Source organism: Malus sylvestris, chromosome 9, assembly GCF_916048215.2.
Source record: "Malus sylvestris chromosome 9, drMalSylv7.2, whole genome shotgun sequence".
Classification (NCBI taxonomy): domain Eukaryota; kingdom Viridiplantae; phylum Streptophyta; class Magnoliopsida; order Rosales; family Rosaceae; genus Malus; species Malus sylvestris.
This window is the reverse complement of record NC_062268.1, coordinates 1,382,366-1,400,832: the sequence shown is the minus strand read 5'-3', so window position 1 is coordinate 1,400,832 and position 18,467 is coordinate 1,382,366. Positions and strand designations below refer to the sequence as shown.

The following is an 18,467-nucleotide window of genomic DNA, read 5'->3' as shown; positions in this document are numbered from 1 at the left end:
TTTAAAGAGACTAACTTATGGCTTCACCACTTTAATCTACTCTTTTAGGTGCCGAGAAGATTCACATACACATTTCAATCTCTTTCTAGCCATAACTATGTGATTTATCTACTTCAGGATTTGACACGAGAAGTGTTATATGGAATACGGGTCTTAATTTGGTCCCCAACCAGTGGGGCATCCTGTGATGATTAATAATAATGAAAATGTTGACTTTGCCAAATGACCAAGTCGACTCAACGTGCACTCATGATCCACTAACACACTCCGTGGGTCCCACCACATTGGAAGATTCATTGAAAGTCAAAAGAACATTTGTAAGTACGTATTTGGAACTAGTTTATACTTCTCAACTGTCCTCAGTCCATGTTTTTTATCTGCTATTTTCTTCTGTTTTTGGTTCAACAAATACAACCTATATTTTCGAAATGCCAAGTCTTTGGAATTCTGATTTGGCAAACTGCTACAAGCGATAATGGGGAGGGAAAAAGAGAGACGCACTTAGGATTTCATAAAGAATGTGACTAAATTTTCTTTTGCATAGAAACCTACTAGAAAATTCGACAAATTTATTAAATTTGGATAAGCGAGGAGTGAGATATGTTAAATTCTAAACTAGGCAAAAGCCTTCATGCTATGTATTTTTATAAGAGAAAAAAAAAAAGATTGGGCTGAGCTATCAGCCAAAGCATGAGTACGTCTTTGTAGGGAATCGAACATAATATCTCGATTGCAGAGACAAATGTTTTAATCATTTGAGCTACAATTTCCTTACTGCCAAACGATAACGTTAGTGAGTTAAATTATTAGTTGTTGAAAAAAAGGGAGATCGGTGAGAATCAACTCGTATTAAGGTGTATAGGCATCATTACTTTCCGCCACTGCAGCAAAGCGCTATATGTCCCAACTCATATTATGACTGCAATGTGTTTAACCACCATGTGCTCCAATGACCTAAAAGAGACTGTGGGTTTGAGTATTTTGCCCATGCTTGTTTGGAGGGTAATTTGTGGTTAAGACAATTGATTTTTCATTAAAAATGAGAGAAGTCAATGAATAGATTTCTTCCCAGCATCCACACATGTTCTGGGAACCAACCATTAGTGTTTGATATAAATTGCTTGACCAAGGAAGTGAGTTGGCAGCCTCTTTTGTCACACCGGATAAAACTTGAGCGTAACCGGAGATATATTCATCTCATTCTCTCACTTGTCTCTTTACATATTGTCGGTAACATGTAAGAATTTCCTGTCATATGAGGATTAAAATTTTGATTTTAGCTGATAGTTTTTGTGTTAGGCCATGCAAGTTCTTTGCTCTTTACAAAGGATGACACGCCCCGACCCCGATGTTCCAAGGACATCGAGGTCCCGATATTCCCCGAATACCAGGATCGGGGCGTGTCAAAGGATTCACTTCATAATATTCTAAACCAACTCTAACCGACGAGTGAAATTTTGACCCTGGTTGTAAGGGGCCGAACACATTGCCACGACCAACTGTCATAGACTCGTAATCCATGTCGGCCTCATAGAAATCTCTTAACGCAACACAACGGAAGAACAAAAAATTGGTTCATTCAGCAGTCAGCAGCACCAGATGACAACAGATGAACAAAATATGACTCAAAGCACATAATAATTTGCGGGGCGCCCTGAACAAACCAACCTCCACAGAAAATTTACAAGTAATCAACCAAGTAAGCTGTATTTTCTAGATTTTAAGAGCAACCGGAAGAGTTCACGGCAGTGCCCCTAAGTGAAACAGCTTCGAAAAGAAACGAAAAGAAAAATGACGGTAAACTAGAAAGGTAAACCTGCGTAGCAATCGTGTAAAACAGAGCGGAAAATCGAAAATCCAAGAGAAATCAGATGATGAAATATAAAAATTAGTCTAAGAAATAACAATTCCCATCAAAGAAAATCCTGGGAAATGTCAAAGACTCTCATGCATATGGGATAAGCTATATCAACAAGAGGTGGGTACATAAGCTCACCAAAAGCTTCCACTCAGAAAAATCCCCACTCGAAAATTGATACGCCATCCACTAGGGAAGAAGCCTAAGAAAAAGGAAATGTACATAATCTCCCGGTAATTTGTAGGATGCCATCCCTGTTCTTCCCAGCTACTCCAAGGAGAATGACCTAGAATCTTTCGGAAAAATGTGTATTTGTATCGCTGCCACACCATATCCATCAATTTTCCAATAGATCACTATATGGTCATATTCACGAGAGTTTAATCAACAATTTGCCTGTCCAAACGATTGAACAGGCACCTTCATCTTCAAGACTTTAGCCATTTTCCCTCCTGCAGTTCCCGGGCAATAGGTATTTGTACTTCTCAGCATTGTTCAACAAATATGCAGGGAGATGAACTGCTGAATGAGATCTAGGAATAGGTCCCATCTTTCCGATAATCTCCTTAAATGTGTACTCCTCGGGAAGCATGTCGAATAGATCAGCCCCTTTACATATTACATCCTGGATCCTTTTAGGGTTCAGATAATGAGAGAACCTCACCCGGTCATTGTGGCTGTAAGCTTTCATCTTGAATATGAACTCGTTGATATGGCGGAAACAAAAGCTGCAATGCCAACCTGAATCTGGCAAAATGTAGTCGCTCTGTCTGAAGTGTGCATAGGTAGTATTACCAGTCTGATACCTGTGAACGGATGCTCTCCAGCTCTTGTCATCTACATAATACTCAAAAGAGTACAAGTAATTCCTCAGCCCAAGATGAACAACAGGCGGGGTGTCATCACACCACCTCAAGAGATTAATTGTGTGGGCGCTAGGAATCTCATCAACATCGGACATGATCAGCAGGTCATCATCTTCTATACCGGCAACTCTAAGAAGCTGGTCAAGTGCCACTCTCTGATACGCCTCCTCATAAAATGGGTTTTCACCTTTCTGGAATCTTCCTCCTGTTGTAACATATGTAAGCCGGTTTTCAACAAACTTAAACTTGTCCCGGTTTCTTCCAAAAAGCAATGGCTTTGGCAAGCCAGTAAACGTTGAGTTTGATTCGAGGAGAACAAACTGTGTCACGAAAGGATACAATTCATTCCATCGGATTGTAAGCATGTCTACTTCATTGCTGAAAAGAACTGCATCATAGACTCGTCTAGGTGATTCACGAATCTTCCATCCGTGAAGCCTGCAAAGAGTCTCCATCGACACATTCTGATTATAGTAGTGTGGGATATCAATGAAGGGCTTCGGAGGTTTTTCCCAAAGAGGTCTTAGGAAATACGAGATCTTCTGCCCATGTAAAAATATCGCAAATACGCCTAATGGAACAACCGCAAACAGGAAAATGTAAGTCTTCAAATCCAAGCCCCGCAAAATGCATCGCAGTCTAGCCATGCTCAACGCTGCTTCTGATCCCTGCTGTGCATGAAATCGAAAACTTTATAAGATACCCGAATTCCATATACTAACAAATCTATTAACTTTATGGATGCAGCAAAGCAATTATAGAATATGAACATCAACCATAAACATTAAACAAAAAGTCCTTCAAATGCAATTTAGACCCTCATACAAATTAGCACTTGGTTTACAATGTTTATATAAGGCTCGTTTGAAAGTGCTTTTTAAAATGACTGAGTTTTTTAGCGAAAATATTTTGGGTCCAAAAGATGCTTCCAACAAGAAGCACTTTAGCTTTTCCAGGATTCATTAGCATTTTTACTAAGATTGGTTCCAAAAACATTTTCACCACCAAAAGCCCTTTCGGCCATTTCCAAAGCACTTCCAAACCAGCCCATATTCTTCTATCCCAGAATTTTTTTTCCACAAGAACATAAAATGGAAAAACATTATCTCTGTAACGAAGATAATTACCAAAAACCAAGTGAATATCTAAAACCTCTTAAGTAATCCCGTAACAATTAAACAATCCCCTTAATCAAAAATTAAAATTAACCGCCTCAAATACAAATTCCACAGCTTTAATTTCAACGCCGCAAAACAATTATAAAAATAAAATGAACCCACTAATTAAAAAAAAAATCATAGTTTTATTACTGGGAAATTGAAGATTAAAATTTGCAAAATACAAATACATTTTTTTGTAAATTAACAACCACACAAACAATGCACAAAAAACAATCCCAATTGCACGAAATTGAAAACCCAACACAGCCATTACCAAATATACTTAAAAATCCAAACTTTTACTTCAACAAATAAAATGGGATAATTTATTGACACCCAAAATAAAATTCGAGATTTAAAAAAAAATACCTGGCCACAAACGTCGTCGCAGACATCGTCAGTCTTCTTCGAACTGTAATACACATCAGCCATGGCGAAAATTGAAGGAAAACAGGAAATGCCCAATAAGCCCCTCGTTCCAGAAGCCTGCCGTCTCTCTCACAAACTCTGCAGCGTCAGATCCTTGCGACCCAAATCGAACCCAGAAGGCCAAATTTTTTCAGGGAAAATTCGGCAAAAGGGAAACAAAAAGCAACGATCTTTAATAGAACCCCTCTCTCTCTCCTCTCGCTCTCTCTCTCTCTCCTCTGTACGTTCTCTGTCTATCTCGTCCTCTGAAAATCTGTAACGCCAATTATAGCCGTTTGGTAGTTTTTTCGCTCTCTCGCCATACACACCCTCCCCTCCTATTCCAAAAACTGGAAGTGACAGAGATAGAGAAGTAAATAAAAACCATATATAAATAATAAAATCTCACCTTCTTAAATTAACCAGAAAAATAAAAATAAAAATTTAATTTCCACAAATAATGGGTTGGGTTAGGGTGTTACAGCCCACAAGAATAATCTTTAGGTCATCACCATCTAACTTCTCGTTTAAATAAGATAATATTTAGGTCATAAGTATTTAAATATCTACAAAATTGTCCATATTTTCGGATTTGGATTCCATCCGAATTCAAATTGTGGGGATCTTAAGGATCCTCACATTCTAACCATTCATCGAACATCGTGCGATGATAAATTATTTAAATTATTTTATTTAAAATTAAATACAAATAGTATTTAACGAAAACTAGTCACATAATATGCGATGAACGGCTAAGATGTAAGGATCTCTATGATTCCTATCAAGAGGATCCGGAGAGGATTCCCATCCCATATTTTCATAGAAATATTCTAAAAAATAAAGGATCGATATGTAAAGGAGGTGAAATCCAAACTTCACCTTGTATCGGCAAGATATAGAAAAATCATTGAATATTGACGATATTTGCTGATTCACTCATGACGATATTTGAACTTTTGAAATTTTTTTGAGAATTTCAAATAATCTGAATGAGCTGATATATTCACCTCTTTACAAATTTTTATAATTTTCATCGAAGGCAATCGATATCAATATTTTTATAAATTTACATATCGATATTTTAAACACTCATGACTAGTTAATATCTCATATTCTTACCTAATTATATGAATCAACAATAGTAAAGATATGAATTGGGGTAGGATCCAGCAGAGTGTTATATTTATCGGTCTGTTGAATGAGATAATACTTAAGTCGTGACGAGTTTAACACTTATCATATCACAAATTTGATTCGTAAGCCATGATCTATAATCATCTGTTTGCATCAAAGTTTACATTTATTTATCGTACATTTTTTATGTATTTTTTTTTATATAAAAAAACAATCTATTTGAAATGGCATGAATAGTGTTTCAAACTCGAGTATATAAAAGAATACATTTTATGTAACTATATAACTACGTTTACATCTTTATTTTTTTTTTAAACAAACGATATTATCTATACTAATAAAGAGGGAGTGGACTTAGCCTCACACTAGACTAGCAATAATGTGGTTCAAATTCTCATTTGACGAGAATTGAACCTAATTATTTGGTGAAGATATGCTCTTAGTATTATCCTTTGCGATTGGACAGTAGATGATGGAGGAACATGAGTGTTATAATAGAAGTGAGTGTAGAGAAATTTTGAAAGAGAGGCAAGGGGCCAGGATTTGGATCCTCTCCGAGGTAACTGGTCGGGATCCTCCTGATCAGTGTTCGTGGACCGTTGGATTTTTATCCAACGGTTACATACAGGGAGCTCTTTAAAAATTATAATAATTATAACCGTTGGATAAAAATGTAACGGTTCACGAACACTGGTCAGAAGGATCCCGACCAGTTGCCTCGGAGAGGATCCAAATCCAAGGGGCCAATGCAATTTGTAATCATGGCAGTTGCAAACATAATACAGGAGCCATTGATTGATTTCGTTTTGTTAATGTTAATACGCGGTGTTTCCAAGTTTGGCCATGACATCTCGGCGACTTCAATCGCTGTTGCCCGTTGGTTTTTATGGGTTTCCACGCGGACGGGGATAGAATGGTAAATTAACACTCTCCTATTATCGTATGTGAATTTTTGGCGGAGGTTAGTCCCCACGCCGTTTTGACTTAGTCAATGCACCTATTGGTAGTCCCACGCCTTTAAACTTTTGTGATAATTTCAAATTAGTCTCAATCTTTTAAAATTTTATGAATAGCTACCTAATGTTTTGAAAATTATACATTTACCTAGGTCAATGGAAACTTTACCAACATTAACTGATGATGTGGACAAATACTAAAGTTGGTTTTCACTAATCAATCTTTTTGGAGTTCTAATCCCCCAAATTGACCTATTTTAGTCAAGTTAAACCATAAATTTGCTTAGCTACGTAGCGTTAATTTGGAGATTCAAATATCCACAGATGACTTAGGAGTTAAAATATGCTTAATATTTTGCCTGTGACACCATTGGAAGCTAGTGAACCTAATAAATGTCGATTTTTCAAAACCTTAAGTAGTTATTTGAAATATTTTAAAAGATTATGACCAATTTGAAATCACTCTTAAAAATAAAGTAATTATCCGGACTTAACACTACTTTGATTCATAATATTTTTTTGTGTAAAGAAAACAGTTGTTTAAGTTATTTTTTTCTATGAGTAAATTGAAGAGGAGATATTCAAACTTGAATGTAATTCTCTTTTTCTCCATTTTTGTATAGTTAAAGGAGCAAATTAAATTTTTTTTTTTTTTTTGGAGATTGTTTGAAGTAGGTAAGAATATCTTATTGGTAAAGTTAATTATTAAATTTTAGAAATAAATCTCACCCTCTACTTGTTTACATGAATGAAAAAGTGTATGATTTAACATTTTAATAGAAAACCATCCGTCAATTAAGCTTACATAATTGACACAAATTGAAAGACAATTTTCCCAATTTGATTTGCCCATCGAGTCTTTCAAATACTTAGGCTTTTTCCTTATTTGAAATGACAAGTCGTGATTTCATCCAATAAATTGAATAATAAAGGATGTGAGCATGTGCTCACAACCTTCTATTGACTTATGATTAATCCACAAGTACAGCTAAACTATGTACGTTTATATCATTTACTATCAAAGAAAAATTGATCAGAATCAGGTATGATCGCTGGTTGCAATCATGTACAAGAGCGGAACTAGTACTTAACGTCCAAATGTGGTTCCTCCCATGATCCTCTACTACAATAACATAACTAGTATAAATCGACTTAAAACTATATTGATGTATTGGTGACCATGGATCATGAATAGTCACCAATCAATAGTTTAAGATTCAATGATAGAGATTAACTATAGAACCTGAACCAACGAAGTTGAACATAACGGTTGGTAAACATGTAAATGTTTGATGTCGATTGAAGATAATTATAACTTAATGCTCACCGCAGAAAGAGAAGAACAAATTAACAAAGAAAAAGCTTCGTGGGAATACATGCATGTTATGAGGATCGCAAAATATAAATATACGTATTCCCATTATTTTCTTCATGTAAATATGATACGTGTTGTAAGTAGACATTCTCTGCCACTTGATACACATAATTTGTGAAGTTTTAGAACAATATTTTTTATAGCTAAGTTCACTTCACATGTGATGGGAATCCCACTCCTATCAAATTTGAGAAAATTTTAGTGGCATCGACAACACAAGTTACGTTGTGTATTATTCAATTTGTTATAAAGGTGAATCACCACAGAGTGACACAGTGTTAAAGATTAATTTCAAGTTCGTATATTAAACAATACGTTTTAGATTTGATTATTGAAACTGGCGAATCACACGGTAGTAATTAAGGTTTGTATTTTAAGGGTTGGCTGCTGTGACAAAGCCATGAGCTTATCCCTATTTTTTGTTTTCTAAACATATACTGTAAAGGTAGAGACTGATTGACATGTCATATTTCTATGATATATTAATAAAAAAAATTCACGTGTTATAATTTAAATAGAATAATAATATCACGTTACGGTATTTTGAGTGCATCAAAAAAATTAAAATTGGTTGATATTTTTGTTTTGTTATAAACATTATGTTATGTGTGTGTTGTCTTGATTGGGTGTTGAAGAATAAGAATTCATGCCTTACTTTTGAATTATTTTTGCTAAGAAGTAAAGAACACGTACTTTTGGATTGATCCATGCATTATATTCCTTTCTCACGTCGTGCAAATCTCTTGAAAGTGACGATGACGTGGATTCTATAACTTAAGAGAGGAGATTTCGTGCACAATTGTGATAAAGTTAGTTCGTTACAGCAATGTATTCAGCAATTTCATACTCAAGTTCAAATTTATTGAGATCATAATCATTTGTAATGATAGAAAGTTAATTAAAATTTCTATATAAAAAAGTTGAACATTGTCATAAATTGCGTTAGAGTTAAGTACACTTACAAAAGAGTTATGCCACTACGGTGAATTACCACAACTCGCAACGATTATTTATCATGTTGAACTAATCGGAGACAACTACATATACAAGGGTTTCTAATGTTAGTAGTAAAATGACAATTTGAACATGTTTCAATTTTTAATGAAATACAAGACATAAGCTGGTTAAATCAGTTAGTCATAGAAGTGTATCCGCCCCACTTGTATCTAACTTCGGGTCTAGTAATCATTCGTAAATGAGGCTGGATTAAAATATCACTTTGTCCTAAAGATAAACAAATACATATCAACATATTGAGTTGCAACTAATAGATGTGAAAGAGAATAGGATTATTAGTCTCTATATTTTGGCTTATTGTATTTCCCCGCATTTCTCTACATCTCAACTATTCTCATAATCAAATTTAGAGACTCAATCGATATAAAAAATAAATAAAAAAAAAGAGTAGAGATTCACGATCCAAAAGAATAATAGATGGAAAAAGAAATCAACTTTATAATTTTTTTTATGGCATAAATGCATCCATTAGCTTTATAACATTGAATTTGGATTTGCAGCAACAACGATAACAACAAAATCTTTTCTCATTAAATAAATTTATGTAAATATTTATATTTTTGGGCGAAAAAAATAAGAAGGGAAATACGTGGACAAATAGAAAGACGTGTCCTGGTGAAATTGACAGCACAAATTCGAATGGGTCTGGAATTGTGACACTGGGGTTTTATTTTTATTTTGTAATGCGAAGATTCCTAGAAAGTTCTATGCAAATGTATTTGGAAATATCGAAATTTGATGCTTTTTCCAGGCCATAATATTGAGCATATTCTTAATCATCTGATGCAAGAGCATCGCGGCATCTGATAAACGGCGACGGTGGTGTTATTTACATATTTTCTTTTATTTTTATAAGTAAAAGTTTAACGTTAATTTCTGTATCAATATTATAAAATATTATGTGAAAAACATGAGATGACAAAGAGTCATACTTTCGAGAGAGTCTCCTTAGCATTTCTCCTTAACTTAATTTCAACCAGTGTTAACTTTGGTCATTCGCATACAGACTGACAGTAACAGGTTCATGTGAAACAACGATAGTAGTACATTAATAGTCAGATTCAATAAGTATGCGTGTGAGACTGACTGTAACGTTCTTCTAAACTTAAAAGGTTGTTTAATAACAATTTTGATTTCAGTTTTTAATTTTCACTTTTTAAAAAATTGAAAATTAAAAATAGTCAGTAAACAAGATTTCAATTAAAAAATAAAACACAATAATCATCAAACCACCGTTAGTTAACTCAAACAATTGATACTTACACACGACTCTTTGACAGGTTTGTATTGGTATATAGACTACCCACATGTAGAAATGTCAGGTTTTTTGATGAAATTCTTAATACTTTTGGGGTGTGAATGCCAAGTGGAAGTTTCAAAACCCACGCACCCAAAAAGGGTGATGAGATTGTTTAGGCATCCCACCGAAAGACTTTCAAATTTAGACCTTCACTAGGAGATAACCTTTTGCTATCTGCCATATTTGGAAGGGCTTGTTTGGATCCACCTCCATGGCGCAACACAGCAGATGCATAGAGCACATCGTCCATGGCGCGGGGATTCATGTCCTAATCTTTTGACCTTTATTGCTATTTTTTTGGTTAAATTCACAACATAAAAAGACACGGCCTAATTAAATAATAAGTTGAACCTACGATGCTCGCAGATCAAGAGATTCATTGTCATTTAGTGTCTGCGGATTAAAAGATTCAGATCGCTCAATTTTAATCTTATGACTCCTATTAGCTTATGCACTTACCCACTTCATAAAAATCCAAAAACTTATTGGATCTCTTTCTCTCTCTTTTGAATATCGCGGATCTCTTAGTCTGGGAGCTATGAACACAAAGATCGATAGTGAATTTAAATATGGAGAGAAGGTTTCCTATTTGTTTGTATCATATTTCACCGGTTCTGAAATTACTGAGCACCAGTCAACTTCATACATTTAGAGATCCACTGAAGGATTCGAGGCATCTTGCCGAATCACAAAAGTGTCTCTCCAAGCAGGAAATCAATCATAACGTGACTAAAACTCCTAGAATCTCCAATCGACTATGGATGAAAGCATGCGACTCTCCTCAACCATAAGAGAAGACATTTTTCCTACAATTAATCGCTAACTATTATTATGCTTAATCCATTATTAAAACTCATTAATGATAATTATTCTTGAGCTTTTGTATTATGTAAACTCTACCTTATTAACGAGAACTCCCCTACCCTCGTTGACATAGCAACACGTAGGATGAATCACGTATATCTTGTATTTGCTTCCCTATCCCTATTTCTTTGCATGCTACTTACACTTAGTGACTGAAGCAACATTGCGAAGGTCATACCTTGAAACTATACGTTGTTCCAAAGTCAATTCAATTTTGTGCATCATTAGTCCTTCAAATGAGAATGAATATCTTTAGGGATCCACTGAAAGATTCGAGGTACCGTGCCCAAGCAGAAAAGTTTCTCTTAAAGCAGGAGGCCAATTATAACATGAATAAAACTCATCGAATCTCGCGTCGATCATGGATGAAAGCATGTGACTCTCCTCAACCATAAGAGGAGACAATTTTCCTACAATTAATTGCTAACTATTATTCTACTTAATCCATTATTAAAACTCACTAATGATAATTATGCTTGAACTTTTGTATTATGTAAACTCTATGTTATTAATGAGAACTCCTTTACACTCGTAGACGTAGCACAACTTAGGGTGAACCATGCATATCTTGTGTTTGCTTCCCTATCTCTATCTCTTTGCATGTTACCTACACTTAGTGATTAAACCAACATTGCGAAGGTCATATCTTGAAACTATACGTTGTTCCAAAGTCAATCCAATTCTGTGCATCATTATTCCTCCGAGTAAGCAATTACGCGAGGAGAGAGACATATAAACACTGCAGTTCTGATATGAAAATAGTTTCTACTGTGAAGACTATAATCTATGGAGATTCTTTTGAAGTTCGCTATAAATCTTTAAGTATATATCACGAGAATTACAAACACTGTATACCAATACGAGGTATAAAAATAAAAGAACATTTAAGTTCAATGGGCGAGGGTTGCAATTTTTGTGAAAATGCTTTGCTCAAACAACGTGGTCCGACATGCGAACCTTAAAATTAGAATTTCAAAATGCAAAACCCACCACTAAAATTTTCTGCCTTGAGGAGAGTGAAGCATTGTATAGCCCAAACCCAATATTGGGCTGGGCCAAATCTACTTCTTCGTGGGCCTGGTTTTTATATATCCAAAAGTCTCTGCGCCAAACCATACAGATTGGTATTAGCAACGGGGCTCGAAGGCCCAGAAACCCGAAACCCTTCTGAAAACGTAAATTGCCAGCTGTAATTGATCTTCGTCTTCTTCGTTTTAGAGAGAGAGAAAAGTGTTAGCAAACTTAGCTGTGCGCGCTGCTGCGTTTTAGAGAGAGAAGTCGAAGGTCCTCTTGAGATTTGATCGAATACTCCATCGCAGTCTCAGCCTCTCAAGGTCTCTGGAGCAGGCAAGTTTCCATCTTTGTTGCTTCCATTTTGGGGCTTTTCCAATTGAAATTTCGTCCTGAATTTTGACTGAATTTTCTTTGATTTTTTGGCTTCAGGATTTCTCTTGAGTCGAGTTGCGACCTGGGAAATCAGAAAAAAAATGGATTTGGTCTCTGGTTACAAGGTGACTCTCTCTCTCTCTCTCTCTCTCTCTCTCTCTTGCAAACTCAATTGGTATCTTATGGCTTCTCGTGCAGGGAGTTGTAGGGCTTGTTTTCGGCAACGAGAAATCGGGTTCTTCTAATGAAGATAGGTACTTTTCTCCTTCTACATTCATCACATTCCGTTACCCAATTGCCTACCTTCAATTTATGCTTATGATTGTTTCATGGTATGTGACCAATCTACTCTGCCATTGTTTTCGATATGTATTTAGCTATATCGAGCGTTTGCTCGACTGTATAAGCAATGGTAAACTGGCAGAGGACAGGAGGACTGCTATGCTCGAGCTTCAGTCTGTTGTGGCTGAAAGCTCTGCTGCCCAACTAGCATTTGGAGCAATGGGTGATTGCTTCTCTCTTGTGTACAACTTTGGTTTTGTTAGCTCGTTTTATGCTTGGCACGTATGTGACGTTATTTTGTTCATTTTTTTTTCTGCAGGATTCCCTGTTATGATGGGCATATTAAAGGAAGAACGGGATGATGTTGAAATGGTTGCTAACATTTCTTCTTCTTTTTTATGTTTCCTATAATCTCATTGTTTATTTTATGGGATATCAACTTATCATGGTGAAAATAAGTGAACTTGGGACGTGAGTTCGTTGTTTCCAATATAGTGCATTCTTTGGTTTTCAAAAATTCAAATGAGATTATTATGTCTCTTTGTGATTTTTGTGAATCTTACATCAAATGTGATGCTTTCTTTCAATACATATTCATGGATAAGGGCACTCACTTATTTATTCCACAAATGCAGGTCCGAGGTGCCTTAGAAACTCTTGTAAGTGCCTTGACTCCTATTGACCATGCAAAAGGACCAAAGAATGAGATTCAACCAGCTATAATGAACACTGATTTGCTTTCCAGAGAAGCAGACAGCATTTCACTTCTTCTAAGTTTGTTGGTGAGAATTCTCTAGTTATATTCAGAAAATACTGATGATTTCAAGCTGCTAGATTCATGCATATATTTTCACAATTGTATATATCTAATTTTTATTTTTGTTGTTTTCGCAGTCAGAGGAGGATTTCTATGTACGATATTACACTCTTCAACTTTTGACAGCTCTTCTGACAAATTCTCGAAATAGGTATTAATTTGAGCTATTTTCTATCTCATTTGTCTAAAAATTTTGGATTAGTTTAGTTGGTTTAGAAAGATTTTCTTCTGAGTTCTTTCTTTCAGGTTACAGGAAGCCATTCTGACCATACCTCGTGGTATAACTCGCTTAATGGATATGCTTATGGATCGTGAGGTACAATTTGTTGAATGTTGGTTTATCATTTTTTGCATTTAACTCTATTATCAACATATTATGCTACAGTTTCGTTTTTAAATGCGATCTTTCTAAAATTCACGTTTAATGCTTTGTCACCTCTATATCAGGGGACTGCTATTGAAAGCTTTCTCAAAATATTAGTTATTCAAATATAATTGTATATTTTGTATCCATCTTTTCTCTATGTTCAATCATACGAAACTGTTGTGTTTGCCTTCTAGGTTATACGAAATGAGGCCTTATTACTTCTTACTTACTTGACTCGCGAAGCTGAGGTGAGGTTTTCGATCCTTTGTCTTATTTTTTATTTAATTTATATTTGGCGAACCTGCGATGAGAAGTGTGGTTTTTTACTTTTTCGAGAAAAAAAAAGACATTTTTTTTTTTGGTAAAAATAAAAAGACAAACTTTTGTTGCAGTAAACAACTAAATTACAAACCAGTGGACAAGATATCCACTCCAAAAGTCCAGCAGAACAGTTATACATAAAAGCTATTAATCACTAAACCATCACAACTGGAAATTAAGTTTTGACTTTTGTATTAACTTATATATTGTTATGATTTCAGGAAATTCAAAAAATTGTGGTCTTTGAAGGTGCTTTTGAAAAGATATTCAGCATCATCAAAGAGGAAGGTGGTTCAGATGGTGGTGTTGTTGTGCAGGTAATTCTTTGTTACTTTGTTTGATAATTGATAGTTTTATACATCTTGTTTAAACTTCTTTGCTGATAAACCTCTTGTCAAGCATCATTTTTGGATCAATTTAAAAAATAAAAAAAACATAATCTAAAAGCCTTTTTTCATTGGTAAATTCAGCTTTACAATTATACTGATTATACCAATATTTGCACCAATGATTATAGAAAAAGAAATGTTTTACCGTTATTTCACTTTCAAGTGTGCAAACAATTGTTCTTATACAAAAGTTGTAAAAGTACTTTATTTTGTCTTGATTATGGGGGAGATTGCTGTTTGGCACACTTTGTGCTGGAAAATAAAAAACCTTTATTTTGTAAATCAAGTTCTCATTTCGAATACCTCTAAAGCCATTTGAGAAATCAATTACTTTTGAAAATGTTTCTAATGCAATACACTTCTGCAGGACTGTATTGAATTGTTGAACAATCTTATTCGGAACACTGCATCGAATCAGGTTTTTGTTTTAATTGTTGCTTTTATTCTTGTAAGTGATGTTGTCATTTATATATTTTGTTTCTTCTTTCTTCTAATTAAAAGATGTGTTCTTTAGATACTGCTGAGGGAGACAATGGGATTTGACCCCTTAATGTCAATTTTGAAGCTACGAGGGAGTACTTACAGTTTCACTCAACAAAAGGTTAGATACTCGAAATTCATTGTTTTGTATGGTTAACTGATTTGATACGGCACAACCCTTACTGGTAATTTGTTGTTGACCTCAAAATAAATGCCATGCCAGTAGACAATTAATCTACTCAGTGCGTTGGAAACTCTTAATTTGCTAATAATGGGAGGCTCAGAGGCTGATCCTGGAAAAGATGCAAATAAGCTAACAAATAGAACCACCCTCGCTCAGGTATTTTCAACTTTTATAATAGCATCTCACTAGAATATAAATTTGGTGATATCTGATCATTCTAATCTTTTTATTTCCTGGATGTAGAAAAAAGTATTGGACCATCTTCTAATGCTCGGTGTGGAAAGCCAATGGGCACCTGTTGCTGTTCGTTGTTCAGTAAGATAGTTCTTCACCTTCTTGTATATGACCAATCAACATTTGCTAGACATAAAGAGTACCTTACTTACTTACTATTATATGATCAAGCTTATCCATAGATAACTTGTGAACTAATTACATGAACTCCGGGCCATTTGTCCTGAAACTTATGTGGCTTGCTATCTGAGAAAATGAATACTGATGTCAAATGGAAGACACATATTTGGTTTTGTTTGACTTTGTAATGAAATTTACATAGTGCCTTGTAGACATTGAGTCCATTAGTAATTATTAAGTTTATTCACTTTGTCAGGCGCTGCGATGCATTGGTAATCTGATTGCTGGACATCCCAAGAATCTTGATGCGCTTGCAAGCAAATTTCTTGGAGAGGGGCCACAGGAACCTGCTTTGAACTCAATTCTACGAATCATTTTGCGGACATCCAGTATACAAGAATTTGTTGCAGCAGATTATGTTTTTAAGAGCTTTTGTGAGGTTGGTATTGTGTAGATTCTTCTCATCATCCAGTATGCAAGAAATGTAAATTACATCTTGACTGTGTAGTTTTCACTTCTAATCTTTTGTTGTAAATTTTCTTCACCTCATTTAAACCAGAATAATGCTGATGGCCAAACTATGTTAGCGTCTACATTGATTCCGCAACCGCATTCCATGATTCATGCACCCGTTGAGGAGGATGTGAACATGTCCTTTGGAAGGTTTGTTCATCGTATGTGCAGTTTTCACTGCATGCTTCTACATTATCTGTTTCTTATTTATTCAGCCTGGTTGAATTATCAAACCTTTGTTGCATCAGTGAAAGCTTGATTGTCTTATTCTTTTCATTTCTCAAGGTTGCAAAAGCTACTTACGTTAACTGATCTTATAATATTTGATTCTTTTGCAGCATGCTATTACAAGGTCTTAACTTCAGTGAGAAAGATGGCGATCTTGAGGTAATGTAACACTTCAGTAACATCTGAGTTTTGGAAAGACCAGAATATCTCGGTTCCATTACCTAATATTTTGAGGTGCAGACATGCTGCAGAGCTGCTAGTGTTCTTTCTCATGTAATGAAGGACAATCTCCAGTGCAAGGAAAGGGTAAGCAGTTATATTCTTCTTCTAATATCTGCCTTCTGATGTAATATATTTTGATTTACCCATTTTTGTTTGTGTTGAAAGGTGACCACTCTTACAGTCTTCTAATTGTCTGATACAATTTTCAGGTATTGCGTATTGAACTTGAGGCACCTACTCCATCTCTAGGTGCTCCAGAGCCTCTAATGCACCGTGTGGTAAAATACTTGGCCGTTGCCTCTTCCATGCAAAACAAAGATGGAAAGTCAAGTGGAAACTCATATGTTCAACCAGTTATCCTGAAATTGCTGGTCACTTGGCTAGCTGATTGCCCTAGTGCAGTGAATTGCTTCCTAGATTCACGTCCCCACATCACTTATCTGCTTGAGTTGGTATCCAATTCAATTGCTACAGTGTACATAAAGGGGTTGGCAGCTGTTCTTCTTGGAGAGTGTGTGATCTACAACAAATCAGTTGAAAGTGGGAAGGACGCCTTTGCTATAGTTGATTCCATAAGCCAGAAGGTTGGGCTCACGTCATATTTTCTGAAGTTCGAGGAGATGCAGAAAAGCTTCCTTTTCACCTCTTCAACATCAGCTCAGCCGCACAAACAATTAACCAGATCCGCTTCTGCTAGTATGGTAGATGTTGATGAGAGCAATCTCTCTGATCAGAAAAATGAGGATCATCCTGTTCTCTCCTCAATCTTTGATGCTCCATTTCTAAACGTAGTTAAGAGTTTGGAGGTGAATATCAGAGAAAAATTCGTTGAGGTATACAGTCAACCGAAGAGCAAGGTGGCAGTGGTGCCAGCAGAACTGGAACAGAAAAGCGGGGAAAGTGATGGAGAGTATATAAAGCGGCTGAAAGCATTTGTGGAGAAGCAATGCTCTGAGATACAGGTATAAAACTTTAGTGTACACCAATTGGTTTTTGTATTGTTCTTTGTTTTATTCACCCCCAAATAAATCTTTGCCGTGGTATGCATGTTAATTATATATTAAATATGTTTTCTTTTAGGATCTCCTTGGCCGCAATGCAAGTTTGGCTGAGGATGTGGCAACGATTGGTGGCGGCCGCTCCCGGTCCGAGCAGGGTGCAGGCTCTGATAGAGTCCAGGTAGAGACACTTAGACGAGATTTTCAAGAAGCATCTAAACGGTTGGAGTTGCTCAAGGCAGAGAAAGCCAAGCTTGAATCTGAGGCATCCATGTATAAAAACTTAGCCGGAAAGATGGAATCTGATCTGAAGAGCTTATCCGATGCTTACAACAGTCTTGAGCAGGCAAATTTCCATCTAGAGAAGGAGGTCAGAGCTAAGAATGGTGGAGGAGGGTCTTCGTCCATTCCCGATGTGGATGCAATTAGAGCCGAGGCAAGGGAAGAAGCTCAGAAGGAGAGCGAGGCAGAACTGAATGATCTTCTTGTGTGCCTCGGGCAAGAACAAAGCAAGGTGGACAAACTAAGTACAAGGTTGTTGGAGTTAGGAGAGGACGTCGACAAGCTGCTTGAAGATATTGGAGATGACGTGGGGTTGCCTGGAGACGGCGAGGATGATGAAGACTGATGCCGATGGTGGTGATGGTGATGTTATTCCCTTTTTATGTTTATTTCATCACACGTGATCTCATCATTCATCCTCGTGGTATGCATCGTGGACGGGAGGGAGGCTTATCTTTGGCTCTCCTGCTTGTGTACATTTCTGGTTGAAATTGTACAGTATATGTTTATTGTTTAATGATACTCAGGAAGATTGTGGATCAAACTGTTGTTTTCTAGTTGAAATTAAGTTATGGTTCTTTGTTTTTGGTTTAAACATTCTTCCTTCTCAAATTTACACTCGTTTGATTGATAATTGTTATAAAATTTAGCTATTCCATTTGGGGTTTGTTTCCTTAACACAAAGGAAAAAGAAATGAATCGGAGA

General features: G+C 35.9%; 2 protein-coding genes across 3 annotated transcripts; one reads left to right on the top strand and one right to left on the bottom strand.

The window, feature by feature from the left end:
* Positions 1 to 1,856: 1,856 nt before the first annotated feature.
* On the bottom strand, positions 1,857 to 4,665 carry LOC126583467 (uncharacterized). 2 transcript variants are annotated; one of them, XM_050247835.1, is made up of 2 exons: positions 4,254 to 4,665; positions 1,857 to 3,395 (listed from the first exon to the last, which is right to left on the bottom strand). In XM_050247835.1, the coding sequence occupies exons 1-2, from the start codon at positions 4,314 to 4,316 to the stop codon at positions 2,295 to 2,297; spliced, it is 1,164 nt and encodes a 387-aa protein (XP_050103792.1). In that variant the 5' UTR covers positions 4,317 to 4,665; the 3' UTR covers positions 1,857 to 2,294. The 2 variants fall into 2 exon arrangements, with proteins under 2 accessions (XP_050103792.1, XP_050103793.1); XM_050247836.1 differs by having other exon boundaries at positions 1,857 to 3,392; positions 4,254 to 4,663.
* Positions 4,666 to 12,129: 7,464 nt separating this feature from the next.
* Positions 12,130 to 18,356, top strand: LOC126583455 (golgin candidate 6-like). Its single transcript, XM_050247813.1, has 20 exons — positions 12,130 to 12,285; positions 12,382 to 12,449; positions 12,523 to 12,578; positions 12,702 to 12,829; positions 12,926 to 12,978; positions 13,242 to 13,388; positions 13,501 to 13,574; positions 13,670 to 13,739; positions 13,985 to 14,038; positions 14,333 to 14,428; positions 14,868 to 14,918; positions 15,015 to 15,101; positions 15,207 to 15,320; positions 15,408 to 15,479; positions 15,775 to 15,957; positions 16,078 to 16,181; positions 16,370 to 16,418; positions 16,500 to 16,565; positions 16,691 to 17,443; positions 17,562 to 18,356. Exons 2-20 carry the CDS (start codon positions 12,426 to 12,428, stop codon positions 18,105 to 18,107), a joined length of 2,727 nt encoding a protein of 908 aa, XP_050103770.1. The 5' UTR covers positions 12,130 to 12,285; positions 12,382 to 12,425; the 3' UTR covers positions 18,108 to 18,356.
* The last annotated feature ends 111 nt before the right edge of the window (positions 18,357 to 18,467 follow it).